Consider the following 16,618-nt stretch of genomic DNA (forward strand, 5'->3'; position numbering starts at 1 on the left):
AAACAGAGAACTTTGTAATTTCCTTGTGGTCAGTGATAAATATCCCCATATATATGTATACAGGAGAACCACAGATTACAAAACTGAGGGCCACAAAAAGAAAAAAGGGAATAACAGGCATAGAATCTATTAACTGGAATGCTTGGAACCTGTTTTTTTTTGTGGATAAGGGGTCATTTTGTAGTGTGGATCACCATACCATAAGCCTATAAAAACATTTAAACATGAATAGGTATGTTTTGCCACCAATATGGATACATACAGCTACTGTTTTATAAAGCAGTCATTTCTAAAAAATAGAATTATTTGATTAAAGTATATGGGACATGGCCTTTCTTCTGAATTTTCTGGATAATGGGTTTTCCAATAAAAGGATTTCATACTCATTGAACTTTTTATTCAAATATATGCTGACGGTTGGCCCAGGTTCTGGGATCTAAAGGTTCCAGAAACAAGACAGAAATGTTAACAGATATTTGGATAAAAAGTTTTGTACACATGTATAACAAAATATAAATATTTTTCTATAAAGGAAAAGATATGGGACCTTTTATCCAGAATACTCGGGATCTGGGATTTTCCAGATAAGGTTTGTTCTGTAATTTGGATCTTCATACTTTAAGTCTACCTGAAAATCATGTAAACATTAAATAAACCCAATAGGCTGCTTTTGCTTCCAATAAGGATTAATTATATCTTAGTTTGAATAAAAAACAAGGTACTGTTTTATTATTACAGAGAAAAATAAATGATTTGGAATATTTGGATAAAAGGGAGTCTCTCATATTTAAAAAAAAAAAAACATAATGTATGTGTATTATATATCATATTTAAATGTATTTAAATTGAAATAAAAATACTACAAAATACAAAATGCATTGCTTTTATAAAAAAAAATTATATTTGAAATAAAGTGAAATGTTTTGATTGGCTTTGATTGGTAAATGTAGGAAAACAAATACATTCCATTATGTCCACATCTTATAAACAACATAAAATAGCTAAAAAGAGCTGCTTTAAAAAAAAAGATTTGTTTGTGTTTTTAATCACAAAACATGAAGAAAACGCAGAGAAAATGAATTTCTGATGCTGAGAACATACGTGTTGCTCAGGGACACAGTTATCCGTGTCATAAAACAAACTTCTCTAGAATATTCTTAAAATAACTGAAAGTCAACCCCGTTTTCCAGTCAGTGGTTTTCAAAGAATTTTGTGGAGAATCTGTTTTCTTCCTTTGATAATTATGCCCCATTAGCGTTAGCTATAATATTGGATTATGGGGCTAAGAATATCCCAGTGTTTAACTGTAATAGCTGAAAATGAATGAGAGGCAGAAAGATTAAAAAGAGTAATTTTGAGGGAAGAATATCCTGTGGTTTTCTCCCCCTGAGAGAAGGGTTTATTTACAAAATCGCCATAGGGCTTAAATGAAAAAGCAATGTCATAATCCCGAAGGTGTGGGAATTCGAGCCACAAAGGTGAGCGAACCGCAAAGAGTTTCAAGGAGAGCTCTTATATTAAATGCACTGCGGACTGGAAATGGCCCATAATGGTGGAATTATCAAATTACTGCTTTCATATAAGATCTGAAAAGTTGCCAGAAAGGGCAAATATCTGACTTTTTAACAAACCTAGAAGAAAATCACAGCCTAAATGGAGCATTTTTCTGTAAACTCACTAGCATCAATGGCTTCTGGGTTATGTTCGAACCAATTCATAACTAGTGCCCCTGGGGGTTAGTGGACTTGAGCTGATGTCCCCCTATGTTAAAGGAGAGGGAAAGGCTAAAACTAAGTAAGCGTTATCAGAAAGGTCTATATAAATACAACAGTAAACCCTCAAAGTAATGCTGCTCTGAGTCCTCTGTCAAAAGAAACACAGCATTTCTTAAATGCAGTCGACTCTTACTTATGGCCACGTACTCATGACGATGCATGCTGTGTTCCGTCTGCGTTTGCATGCATCGTCATTAGTATGGCCATAAAGAAGAGTCGGCTGCATTTAAGCCTGTGCTTACCTGCAGTTCAGCCTATTAAAACTTAAAGGGATACTGTCATGGGAAAAAAAAAATTTCCAAAATGAATCAGTTAATAGTGCTGCTCCAGCAGAATTCTGCACTGAAATCCATTTGTCAAAAGAGCAAACAGATTTTTTTATATTAAATTTTGAAATCTGACATGGGGCTAGACATACTGTCAGTTTCCCAGCTGCCCCAGTCATGTGACTTTTGCTCTGATAAACTTCAGTCACTCTTTACTGCTGTACTGCAAGTTGGAGTGATATCACCCCCTCCCTTTTCCCCCCCCAGTAGCCAAACAAAAGAACAATGGGAAGGTAACCAGATAGCAGCTCCCTAACACAAGATAACAGCTGCCTGGTAGATCTAAGAACAACACTCAATAGTAAAAACCCATGTCCCACTGAGACACATTCAGTTACATTGAGAAGGAAAAACAGCAGCCTGCCAGAAAGCATTTCTCTCCTAAAGTGCAGGCACAAGTCACATGACCAGGGGAAGCTGGGAAATTGACAAAATGTCTAGCCCCATGTCAGATTTCAAAATTGAATATAAAAAAATCTGTTTGCTCTTTTGAGAAATGGATTTCAGTGCAGAATTCTGCTGGAGTAGCACTATTAACTGATGTGTTTTGAAAAAAACATGTTTTCCGATGACAAGATCCCTTTAACACAGGAGAGCGCAGGGAAAAAAGCTGGAAAAAGAAAGAGTTGGAACCAGCGACGGAATATCCATACTTGATACATGCCATTAATTACCTGTAGTCTGTTAGTATAATAGACCACCAGAACCACAGCGGATTATAGTGTGGGTACTAATTATACCCCATTCTCTCTCATCACCCATAATTAATCACGTTCGATGTGTTATTTCTTACTATTCACCATAGTAAAAAGCAATGTTTGGGGAGCACTGAACTAAGTGATGCTAAAAACTTGTTTGGTGGCAAATTAATTAAGAATACTACACTATATAATGCTTTTGTTTTTTCCCCCTCAGATATACTTTTGAGGTATACAGTGATTTATTTTGAAACTGTCGTTTGTTTGGAGGCGGAAGAGAGCCTGACAAATTGCTGGACTGGGAACACACTGTGTTTGGGATTCACTTTTGTGACAATATTTTTGTAAATTAACTCGGCAGGTTTAAGGTGTAGAATATTAGAATTAGAACTGTTTCCATGGTCAAGTGTGATAAATCTTACATTTGAATTTACATTCGAGCTGGTGCTTTTAAATTTGAATTTGTGAATTTTGGCACAAAATAATTTACCATTCGAACCTTAATAAATCTGCCCCACGGGTGCATTATATCTTGTTAGCTAAATTGTTGTAAGCTATATGTGTTAAATGATAATAAACAAACATGTGGGGACCCACAATATTATGGTATTAACCAGTATATTGGTGACCATATATGGTGTCAGACATTTCTACTGCACTAAATACCTATAAAGCCTAAGTGCAAGTAGTTAATGATTTTCAATAGCGCAGGCTTACTACTAGCAATCTTAGAATAAGTGAGTAACAGTTTTCTTGGTTATTAGTCACTGAAGTCTAAAATACAGGCGCCATAAATATCTGCAAAAAGCCACAGCAGCACATGTGAGCCACAAGATATGAGTGACACACATCAGCCTTGCGGTTGCAGTTCTTATCCGTTTGTGTAGTTGCTTTGTGCAAGACACCTCTCAGACACCTACAGAAACATCCTGCCACGCATCTTACTTGCTAAGATTAACAGATATGAAAAGTGTCCCTTATTGTGCTAACAGCAAAGGGAAAATAACCCCCACTGTAAAGTTTAAAGAAACAGGGTGTTTTTAAGGTGTAGTAAAAAGGATATTTGCCCAAAGTACCCAGAATGATAACAGTTGCCCGGACTATAACCCTCTAGTTGTTCTTGAGTTACTACTGAGAGTTGAAGCTTCAGGGCTATGTAGGAAATGCCACACATGCACCATATACCAAACGTCTCACTGCTTACAATAACCCACTTATGTAAATAAAAAAAAACTGTAGAGTTGGGGCAGAGGGTTGTTCTTTATTTACATAACATTGGATTATCCAACTAAAACTGCCCATATATGGGCAGACATTAGCTGCCTGCTCAACCGCAGCAGATAGAGTTGTCAGTTTATTGATCTATGTACAGGGCAAAAATTATATGAGATATCAGTTGAGAAAATTATTCCCACTGCTACTATAGGCACTATCTCTCCCTACTATACCTGCTATCCCACAGTCACACTCCCTTCCCAGAGACTATTATCCACTGTTACTATAGACACCATCTCTCCCTACTATACCTGCTATCCCACAGTCACACTCCCTTCCCAGAGACTATTATCCCCACTGTTATTATAGACACCATCTCTCCCTACTATACCTGCTATCCCACAGTCACACTCCCTTCCCAGAGACTATTATCCCACTGTTACTATAGACACCATCTCTCCCTACTATACCTGTTATCCCACAGTCACACTCCCTTCCCAGAGACTATTATCCCACTGTTACTATAGACACCATTTCTCCCTACTATACCTGCTATCCCACAGTCACACTCAACATTCCCTTCCCAGAGACTATTATCCCACTGTTACTATAGGCACCATCTCTCCCTACTATACCTGCTATCCTACAGTCACACTCCCTTCCCAGAGACTATTATCCCACTGTTACTATAGACACCATCTCTCCCTACTATACCTGCTATCCCACAGCCACACTCCCTTCCCAGAAACTATTATCCCACTGTTACTATAGACACCATCTCTCCCTACTATACCTGCTATCCTACAGTCACACTCCCTTCCCAGAGACTATTATCCCACTGTTACTATAGGCACCATCTCTCCCTACTATACCTGCTATCCCACTGTTACTATAGACACCATCTCTCCCTACTATACCTGCTATCCCACAGCCACACTCCCTTCCCAGAGACTATTATCCCACTGTTACTATAGACACCATCTCTCCCTACTATACCTGCTATTCCACAGCCACACTCCCTTCCCAGAGACTATTATCCCACTGTTACTATAGGCACCATCTCTCCCTACTATACCTGCTATCCCACAGTCACACTCCCTTCCCAGAGACTATTATCCCACTGTTACTATAGGCACCATCTCTCCCTACTATACCTGCTATCCCACAGTCACACTCCCTTCCCAGAGACTATTATCCACATGTTACTAAAGGCACCATCTCTCCCTACTATACCTGCTATCCCACAGTCACACTCCCTTCCCAGAGACTATTATCCCACTGTTACTATAGGCACCATCTCTCCCTACTATACCTGCTATCCCACAGCCACAGTACCTTCCCAGAGTCTATTATCCCACTGCTACTATAGGCACCATCTCTCCCTACTATATATGCTATCCCACAGTCACACTCCCTTCCCAGAGACTATTATCCCACTGTTACTATAGGCATCATCTCTCCCTACTATACCTGCTATTCCACAGTCACACTCCCTTCCCAGAGACTAATATCCCATTGCTACTATAGGCACCATCTCTCCCTACTATAACTGCTATTCCACAACCAGAGTCCCCTCCCATATCTCTGCCTCATATTTACAGCAATGGCATTTCCCCTTTAAGCACAATCAGTCAAACAAAAATTTTAAAAAAAACTCAAAACAATGCTATAGATAAAATCGAAACCTGAAACTTCCTGGTTCCAGTTTCCGAAATCTCTTCTGTTTCAAGCTCTCAGATGGCCCTGCATCAACTCTGCCTTTCTATACCATAATAACACAGACTGACACAGCCTAAATCTATTCCTTTGAGCTACAATCATTGGCCCCATAATTGTGCAGACTTGGAAAGCTCCCATAGGAAATCTGTAAGGCAAGATGGTACCTCAGCCTCATTTGTTTGAGACTGCAGAAGTGCTAAGGAAGAAGATATGCAAATGCAGCAGCTAAAAGTCAATTAAAAGACTGAATTAGTCATCTAAGGGCAGGGCTGCATAATTACAGTCCACGTCTTGGAACCATTAGGGCACATGGAATAATCCTTCCAGCGCCACACTACAGACAGGAGTATGATGTGAATACAGAGAGCAAGCATGAATGGTTTCCAGGAAGTTCAATGCATATGTGCTATAGAATTAAATAAATGACGTGATTGGTCTGTAGAATGCTCCAGGAAAAGGCATCTAATAATAGATCCAAATGGGAAAAAAATCAATAAACAAACCCTTGTTTCCTTTGCAGTTGACTATGTTTCCCTCGTTAGACATATTAAAGTGTATTTGTGTATATAGAGTGTTAGTTGGCTGCTGGCCAGTGCTTGAGTGGGTATAGCGTCAGCTCATGCAGGTGTAAAACCCCTAGAGATTTGCAGAATGCTGTATCACACAAGGATATAATCACGTTCTATGACCTCTGAACTGTGGTACAACAATTTTGGAAAGCCACAGATTACCATATATACCATGGGCTGACGGCTCTGCCACAGCTTTTTTTTCTTCTGCAAGAGTGCAAATGAGATTAACCATAATCCCTCTGTTTCTTGTAAAGTTCATATCCATGAAAAGCCTTTACTCTGAAATCCACTTCTGCAGTTCATCACGTCTGTACACCCTAGAATTCTACGTGTTACTGCCTTGTAACTGCACGTGTCCGGGAAGGGGCTTCACCAGCCAGGGAAATAATGATGAGTATAAAACATGTTGGAGACCCAGCAAAAGTTAAATATAGAAAACAGCAACATTCTGTCGGGTGGATGAAGGGGGAGAATAGGGCCTGAAAGAGGGAACAGGGGGGAAATTAATCAAGAAAGGGCTTGAAGGATGGAGGGAGGGGGTGTAGGAACTGATGGGGAGCAGAGCAAGGGCTTGATGGAGAAAGAGGCAAAACAAATGAAAGGAGAGGCTGGGGGAAGGGGAATTCAAAGCACAGCCTGAGGGAAGGAGAGGGGGACACACAAGCTGAGAGATAAAGTATGGCTATGGAAAGGAATAGGGCAACTAGCCAGATTGGGGGAACAAGAGCAAATATTTGTTTGGCTTCAAATTAGAAAATGGATTGAGTGATATATATTTAAAGGGTGCTATCTATTTGTATAACATTTTGTCTAGAGACATGAAATGGCCTGTACAATCCAAACACACATACAGTATATAACCGTGCCATTTAAAGATTCCAAAACAGCCAATCATTCTGTGCACAGACTGCTCCATCCAGGGAAGTGCTACGTATTGCATGAACTCAATGGGGGCAGATTTAAGGGTAGGCTCACGTTTAGGGCATTAGAGAATCTCTTCTGTCTTTATTATGGCTCATTGGACATGTGTTTGAAAAAGTGGTCACTTCAAAGCACCAACATTACTATTAAAGGTGTCCATATGACTTTTAGATACCCGCCCTATTCAAATTAACCTAAGCATAAGAGTGCTAGTGATGTTTCGATAGGCACAAATGAACGCTAGCGAAAATTCGATATGAAATGCTCGCACTGACGAAGTAACGCTGGCGGAAATTTGCGAAAAAGCTTTATCAGAAAGGTCTATATAAATACACCAGTAAGCCCTTTAAAGTAATGCTGGTCTGAGTTCTCTGTCAAAAGAAAGGTATTTCTTTCCTTCTATTGTGTATACATTGGCTTCTGCATCAGACTTCCTTCTCTCAGCTTAAACCTCCAGGGCTAGGCCTTGAGCATGCTCAGTTTGCTCCTCTCTCCCACTCCCCCTTCCTTTTCCCCCCTCCCTACTGTAATCTGAGCCCAGAGATATGAGTGAGCAGGGAGAGACTCCAGCAGGAAGTGATGTCACACCAAGCTAATATGGCAGCTGCTATCCTAAACAAACAGAGAAAGAGCTTCTAGAGCTATTTACTCAGGTATGGAAAAGCATTCTGCAGATTAAATATAGTGTTATAGCTTGCACTATAGGCAATAAACTGCTTCAGTAGCTTTCCTTCTCCGTTAATCTACAAAAAGACAGTGAGACAGCTTTATATTTGTCAAGATGACTTCTTTTGGGGTTGTTCTCCCGATTCCCATCCTGTAGGCCTTGTAAAAGAGCTAAACATGTTAGTAAACAGGGCTGAACATATTAGTCTTAGCAATAAAGATATATACTGCAGGAGGTGTGAAAACATTCAAGCTGCTGGAAATCCTTCAGGAGACCCCAACTCAAATTTTAATAAATCTGCCCTGTAGTATAAGGAAAGAGCTATAAACCATTACCTGCATTGTGTCTTGCAATATAACCCAGAGCCCAAGCTGCTGCCTCCTTCACGCCAGGGTCAAAGTCCTCCAGGCAAATCACCAGCGTATCCACAGCCCCACACTCCACTATTGACTGAGCCAACTGAGGAGAGTGTTTGGCAACGGCTCGGAGCACAAAGGCTGCTGCTTTTTTGTAAAAGCGCTGTGAGGGGATAAACAAGAGTTACTAAGGCTTGCATTGGAAGAAAATGAGAAAAATAGCTTAATAAATACAATCATTTTTTTTCTGATTCTTGTACTTGTAATCCAAATGGCAACATGATTCACTTGTTCCGTATGCAAGGGTAAATCTGAACCCCAGACATCCTTTACTTTGAAGAGCAAATAGAAGTGGCATTAAGCTGGCACCGAAACTGCGTCGTACACAGTTATAAGCATAAATGACATAAATCAACACATGGCTGTTACGGTTTCATTGGCTCAAACTATCAGTTACCGAGTGCAATGGACCTTTAGCTTCATCTTCTATTCTGAATGGATATCTTCAGCCCGTATGTTGCTCTGGGATGCTGACAATTCAGTATAACCAGATAAAAACACATCCAACCACATAGAGTATATAAAAAGTAAAGAAGTAACATGTACTAGTCTCACTATATGATTTTAAAGGGGTGTTTCACCTTTAAATTAACATTTATTATGTTATAGAATGGCTAATTCTAAACTTTTCAACTGGTCTTCATTTTGATATTTTTTTAATTATTTGCCTTCTTTTTACTACCAGCTTTCAAAATGGGGTAACTGACCCAATCTAAAAAAACAAATGCTCTGTATGGCTACAAATTTATTGTTATTGCTACTTTTTATTACTCATCTTTGCATTCAGACTCTCTCCTATTCATATTTTAGTATTTTGTTCAAATCAGTGCATGGTTGCTAGGGTAATGTGGGCCCTAGCAACCAGACTGCTGAAACTGCAAACCGCAGAGCTTCTGAATAAAAAGCTAAATAACAAAAAAAACACAAATAATAAAAAATGAAAACCAATTGCAAATTGTCTCAGAATATCACTCTCTACATCATACTAAAAGTTATTTTGAAGGTGGACAACCCATTTAAATACTGAATAACATTTCCTTGGAAGAAAGTGTTTCCCTGCTAGTGACTATGGGGGAAGATAGTTATGGAACAATCAACGGTGCAATCAGACTGCATTGATCTAGGAAAGCGGATCAATAACGAACAATGCCAGATTTTAAATCTGAATTATGGATTGCATAAGCATATCAGTTCAATGGAATCAATAGTCTATTCTGTTCAAATCAATAAAAGATGGAAAGGGTAAGGTTCCTGCTGGATTCCCAAATCAATCTTTGATAAATCTGCCCCTTTTTGTAAGCTATACAAGCAATTCCCTGGAATTCTGAGCAGTTTTACTGTAACATTTGTTGCTCAGATCAGAGAGGGAAGCTTGTGTCACTTCATTCTAGTGAACAAATAGCTGTGCTCCTAGTTAGCATGGGTGAACCCACAAAGAGATACCAGTAAGTTGTCACTAAGCCATATTCCTCCCCCAATGAGCAATGATATAATATTACATATAACTCTTAAAGGGGTTGTTCACTTTTTGAGTTGAATATGAGAGGGCCTTAAAGGGGTTGTTCACCTTCAAACAACTAGTTGTTTTCAGATGGATCATCAGAAAGAACGACTGTTTCCTATGGCTTTCCATTTTCTATGTGTCACTGTTTTATTAATATTGAAGTGTAAAGTGTCATTTTTCACCTTCTAAAGCAGATCTGGGTGGGGGGGTCGCCGACCCTGTAAACTGTTCTATATTGAAACATTTAGTTGATACATTTCTTTGTCCCTGCTGAGCAGAATCTCTGGGATTCATTACAGACAGCTGTTAGAATTGATACAATAGTTGCTAATACTCCAGAGATGCTGCTGAGAAATGGATCAACTCAATGTTGCAAAATTGTTACAGTTTAGAGTCTGCGCCTGAATTACTGAGCTGTCAGGATCAATCAGCCGGGACACGAACATTCAAATTTAAACTTAGATTTTGGAAAAAAACATAAAAAATAAATAATGGAATAAATTGAAAAAAGTCTTTATTTCTGGGGAACAATCTGAAAACAATTGAACTGAAAAAAGAGTTTGGAAGGTGAACAACCCCTTTAATAGAAAAATGAGTAATAATATGTAGAAGTAACAATAAGGGGCAGATTCACTAACTTCGAGTGAAGGATTCGAAGTAAAAAAACTTCGAAGTGTTTTGTGGGCAACTTCGACCTTCGACTACGACTTCGAATCGAAAGATTCAAACTAAAAATCGTTCGACTATTCGACCATTCGATAGTCGAAGTACTGTCTCTTTAAGAAAAAACATCGACCCCCTAGTTCGCCATCTAAAAGCTACCGAAGCCAATGTTAGCCTATGGGGAAGGTACCCATAGGCTTTCCTAAGTTTTTTTGGTCGAAGGATAATCCTTCGATCGTTGGATTAAACTCCTTTGAATCGTTCGATTCTAAGGATTTAATCGTTCGATCGAAGGATTATTCCTTCGATCGTTCGATCGAACTATTTGCGCTAAAATCCTAAAGGATTTTAATTCCCAGTTGAATATCGAGGGTTAATTAACCCTCGATATTCGACCCTTGGTGAATCGGCCCCTCGATGTGAGCCCCATTTGAAAGCTGGAAAGAATCGTAAGAAAATGGCAAATAATCTAAAGTAAAACTATGAAAAATAAATAATGAAGACTAACTGAAAAGTTGCTTAGCACTGACCATTCTTCACTGTACTAAAAGCTAACATAAAGTTGATTAAATTAATGAAGTTATTTAAAAAAAAGTGCTATTTTTCACTGGGTGGGATTTTTCTTAAAATTTCCATAAAGCCAATCCAATAAACACACTGGGGGTCATTTATCAACACTGGGCAAATTTACCCATGGGCAGTAACCCACGGCAACCAATCAAATTGCTGCACTCATTGTTCTACTTGCAGCTGGCTTTAAAAAGCTAATCACTGATTGGTTGCTATAGGTAACTGTCCATGGGTAAAATTTGCCCAGTGTTGATAAATGAGCCCCACTTAACCCATAACTATTGAGTTCTAAGGGAAGCTAACAATATTCATTAAACCTGCACTGTACAGGTAGAGCAAAGATAGTATAATAACAAGCTTCTGCAACTTAATGACTGCTAGCAACGGTATATTTATCATCAGAAGTAAGTCCTTTAAAGGGGTGGTTCATCTTTAAGTTAACGTTTAATATGTTATTGAATTGACAATTCTAAGCAACTTTTCTATTGGTCTTCATTATTTATTTTTAATAGTTTTTTTTTAATGATTTGCCTTTTTCTTCTGACTCTGGTCACTGGGTGTCACTGACCCCATCTAAAAACAAATGCTCTGTAAAGCTACAAATGTAGAGTTACTTATCTTTATATTTAGGCCTCTCCTATTCATATTCCAGTCTCATAATTAAATCAATGTACGGTTGCTAGGGTGATTTGCACCGAAATTGCAAACTAAAGAGCTGCTGGATAAAAAGCTAAATAATTAAAAAATAACAAATAATAAAAAATGAAAACCAATTGCAAATTGTCTCCGAATATCACGCTCTACATCATACTAAAGGTTAACTCAAAGGTGAACAACCCCGAGTTCTGTACATTCTGCTTCCCTCCCGTTCCAACAGATGATTATATAAGTTCATGTTTCGTCTGAATTGCTTCTTTGTCTCAGCATCCAAAACACTTGGAGCTAGGAATAAAACAAGGCTGATCTTGTTACAAAGCAGATAAGTTAACTGTCTGAGGACATGTTCTAAACATTCTCAATTTGTAGTTGTCAGGATCAGCAGTGCTGCAAGCCTGACGTTATAGAGAGATTTTCTGTCCAAATGACAGGTCACTGCACAGCCCACACTTGAAGCAGCCGAGGGAACTCAAGCCTCAAGTTAAAGAAACTGCATCGAAATAATCATCACTATGGGGGTGATAGATAGAGAGAGAGAGAGAGAGAGAGAGAGAGAGAGAGAGAGAGAGAGAGAGAGAGAGAGAGAGAGAGAGAGAGAGAGAGAGAGAGAGAGAGAGAGAGAGAGAGAGAGAGAGAGAGAGAGATATAGATAGATAGATAGATATATATAGATATATATAGATATATATAGATTATATATATATATATAGAGATATATATATATATATATATATATATAGATATATATAGATATATATATATAGATATATATAGATATATATATATATATATAGATATATATAGATATATATATATAGATATATATATATAGATATATATATAGATATATATAGATAGATATATATAGATATATATAGATAGATATAGATAGATATATATATATATATATATATATATATATATATATATAAAGAGGCAAAAAAAGCCAGCACAGCTCGTTTAAAAAGTCTTGTTGCCTGGGTGCTAACAGCAAAATAGTAATGTATATCTGGAAACAGGCGAGCACACACAGGTCTTAATTGCAAACAAAAGGTGTTTATTAGACAAAAAACTGACGTTTCGGCTAGCACTCTAGCCTTTCTCACTTCTCACTTTGAGAAAGGCTAGAGTGCTAGCCGAAACGTCAGTTTTTTGTCTAATAAACACCTTTTGTTTTGCAATTAAGACCTGTGTGTGCTCGCCTGTTTCCAGATATATATATATATATATATATATATATATAGATAGATAGATAGATAGATAGATAGATAGATAGATAGATAGATATATCGATGGATATATATATATATATATATAGATATATATAGATATAGATATATATATATATATATATATATATATATATATATATATATATATATATATATATATATATATATAGTGGCTTGATAAAGGGCTGGAATAGCCCGAAACGTTGCTTTGCTAGTGGCACAAATAAACATTTGATTCACTTATCGGAGTGCTGCTGGATTTATTGCTATACTATATATATATATATATATATATATATATATATAAAACCCCCATAGTGATGATTATTTCGATGAAGTTTCTTTAACTATATATATATACATATATACAGTACACATAGAATATAAATGTCACAATATAAGGCTGATTTTCAATTAATACAGATAATTACTACATGGCAGCACAGAAACCATCACAATTAGCATCGGAAGACTTGTAGCATCGTCTTATATTATGGACAAACTTTATTTTCTGCTGGATAATTTGAGACGACCCCTAAGCTTAGCTTCTCAACAGCTGCTCAGAGCCCACTGAGCATGTGAGTGTCACAGACACTTTCCAAGATGGTGACCCCCTGTGACAAGTTTAAAGTCCTCTTTTTCCTTCAACCACCTCTATACAGTTTACCCTTCTCTCCATTCCATTCACTTTCAACAACACTCCACTTTTCCACATCTCTCTTCTGCCTCCTGTGTGTTTCCTATAATTATTCCACTCAACTTTTATTTCCCCGTGTTTCCTACTATTCTCTACTCCTGCTTCTTCATATTTCCTCTTTCCTCCTTTTTTCTCTTTTTCCCACCAATCATTGTCGAGGCTTATTTCTGCCTATTTCTGGGGTTCCAGCAGTAACTTCTTTTGTCCTCCTTTCTCTGCCCATTATATAGTGAATAAAGTACCCCCTCTTCTTAAATATAAGGATATTATAAGTTACCAAGGAGTTTCATGAGCATATAAAAACACGAGGCCGAGTGCTTTTATACAGGTCATGGAACTCTGAGGTAACTTCTAATATCCTCGTATTTTGCAACTGGGGGTACTTTATTTATTATAATACACAAGTTTCAGTGACAGAAATGACATCAGAACTCACCGTTTATAACTGATGACATCAGAACACACCGTTTATAAGGATATCATTTACAAGATATTCATGGCTTTTGTGTTATTATATATATATAGTCAAATACAAGAGTCCTCTGCACTCAACCCATTATCAATATATTTAAGACAGCGACATTTTGTGCATACTGCTACTAAAAAATGCCTTACCCTTTAAACAAAACAGGAATTGTTTGTCCATATATTGCAATATATTTAAGCTGGCCAACTACGTCAAAGTCATCCCATATCTGGCCAGTCCAACGCTCAATTTTATCTGATTCATTAAGAATTCTATTGCTTCATTATACATTTTACAAAGGGACTAGGTTTTACCTGCAACTTACTTGCTGCTTTCAAACTAAACCCCCATACTTGGCTGCCATACAGATGAAAATTGAGCATAGGACTGGCCAGATATGGGATGACTTTGACGTAGTTGGCCAGCTTAAATATATTGCAATATATGGACAAACAATCCCTGTTTTGTTTAAAGGGTAAGGCATTTTTTAGTAGCAGTATGCACAAAATGTCGCTGTCTTAAATATATTGATAATGGGTTGAGTGCAGAGGACTCTTGTATTTGACTATATGTATTTTGTGGTCACACCCTCATTGCACCCCCGCCTAATGGTTTTAAAAAATAGTGGTGAGCACAACTTTCCCTTGTTTGTTATAGTTATACAGGAGCAGTGACCAGCTCCATGTTGTAGCTCCCACCCTTCCCAGCTATAGTCAGGTGATCCCACTGGTGTCTAATAAAAGGGCAGCCAAGTTTGGGAGTTTTACTTTGAAAGCAGCAAGTTAAGTTGCAGGTAAAACCAAGTCCCTTTGTAAAATGTATAATGAAGCAATAGAATTCTTAATGAATCAGATGAAAATTAAGCATAGGACTGGCCAGATATGGGATGACTTTGACGTAGTTGGCCAGCTTAAATATATTGCAATATATGGACAAACAATCCCTGTTTTGTTTAAAGGGTAAGGCATTTTTTAGTAGCAGTATGCACAAAATGTCGCTGTCTTAAATATATTGATAATGGGTTGAGTGCAGAGGACTCTTGTATTTGACTATATGTATTTTGTGGTCACAGCCTCATTGCGCCCCTGCCTAATGGTTTTAAAAAATAGTGGTGAGCACAACTTTCCCTTGTTTTTTATATATATATATATATATTTCTGTCACCCTTCCTTAAACTGATTAGTCTTCTCATCTGTGCCAGTGATAGAGTTAAAATGAATGCTCCTAATTATTTCTGCAGGGGTGCATGTTACTGTGTTGTTAATCAAAGGCAGACAATCCAGTATGAAAGTGTTGGATGACAGTGGGAAACAGATGAATTTTTGTTTTCTGAAGTTGATATTTTAAGACAGCTTGTAGTCATCCATGAAAAGATAGCTGTAAGGCGGTTAGTGATATCTGATAGTAGGGAGGGGGATAGAAATCAAGTGGTGTAAATCTCAGTGTCATCAGTATGAGTATAAATGATGGAACAGCACAAAGGTTACAAGGATAAAGAACGCATTACATTGGGTAACAGAAAATGCAAAGAGAGAAGGGAATGAAGAACAACAGGGAAGAAATAATTATATATTAGTGACAGATCCAGATGATAATATGTGGAAAATACCTTGGTTGAGTGATATTTTACATGGGTAATACTTGTTTGGCCTGGTATGACACTTGTTTGGCTAGGGACCATTTTCAGCATTTTGCTTTTTACTGCTTATATTTCATATTGCGAATTAATGTTTTGACATTTCAACTATTTATACAGTAAACAAACATCAGAACACCCACAGAAATGCATTCCACTGCATAATACATAAGTCTAAAATCAGAAAATGTTATAATTCTTGATTTTTTGAACCATCAGAACCAACTCTGCACACTACTGGCCGAAACCTGAGATTTTGCATTTCACATTACGCCATGCCTGCAGAAGACAAGGGGAGCAGTGGGGCAGTGGATTCTCCACATGCGAAGAATTCATATTGTCAGGCCTAGCCTTAGGGGCACATTTATCAAGGGTCAAATTTCGATTTTATGTGAGTTGGTTAAAACTCCCATAAATTTGAATTTCGACCATTCGAAATTTATTAATAAAATCGAATTTTCTTAGCTCAGACAAATTGAATCGACACGAAAACTCTAGTCCAATTCGATTCGAATTAGAAAAACTGGTTTCGAATTTAAAAAAACTTGAATTTGATTATCAGGAGGGATGCAAACATCAGCAAATCGATCCCTGGACCTTTCCCGTTGACTTATACAGTAATTCAGCAGGTTTTAGGTGGTGAATAGTCAAATTCAAGTTCTTAAAGGGCCAGAGTATGATAAATCTCGAAATTCGAATTAGAACGCAAATTGAGATTGGATAATTCACAATTCGAGAGTTTTGATCAAACCAAAAATTTGAAAATTCAAATTGTTACTTTGACCCTTAATAAATCTGCCCCCTATTCTCTGTGGGATGGGTCGACGTGAAAGTGGCAAAACCCTAGCAAATAAGTTATTTTCATATGATGAAGCAGGATATTT

At 37.6% G+C, this 16,618-nt stretch overlaps 1 protein-coding gene across 1 annotated transcript in view; it reads right to left on the reverse strand.

Moving 5' to 3' along the window:
* Positions 1-16,618, reverse strand: part of spag6.S (sperm associated antigen 6 S homeolog) — a 79,121-nt gene that overhangs the window by 41,284 nt on the left and 21,219 nt on the right. Inside the window, exon 4 of the mRNA XM_018269101.2 lies at positions 8,229-8,412. Within this exon, the coding sequence (XP_018124590.2) occupies positions 8,229-8,412 (184 nt within the window). The remainder of the gene's footprint in view (positions 1-8,228; positions 8,413-16,618) is intronic.

This window comes from Xenopus laevis, chromosome 6S (assembly GCF_017654675.1).
Source record: "Xenopus laevis strain J_2021 chromosome 6S, Xenopus_laevis_v10.1, whole genome shotgun sequence".
NCBI lineage: Eukaryota > Metazoa > Chordata > Amphibia > Anura > Pipidae > Xenopus > Xenopus laevis.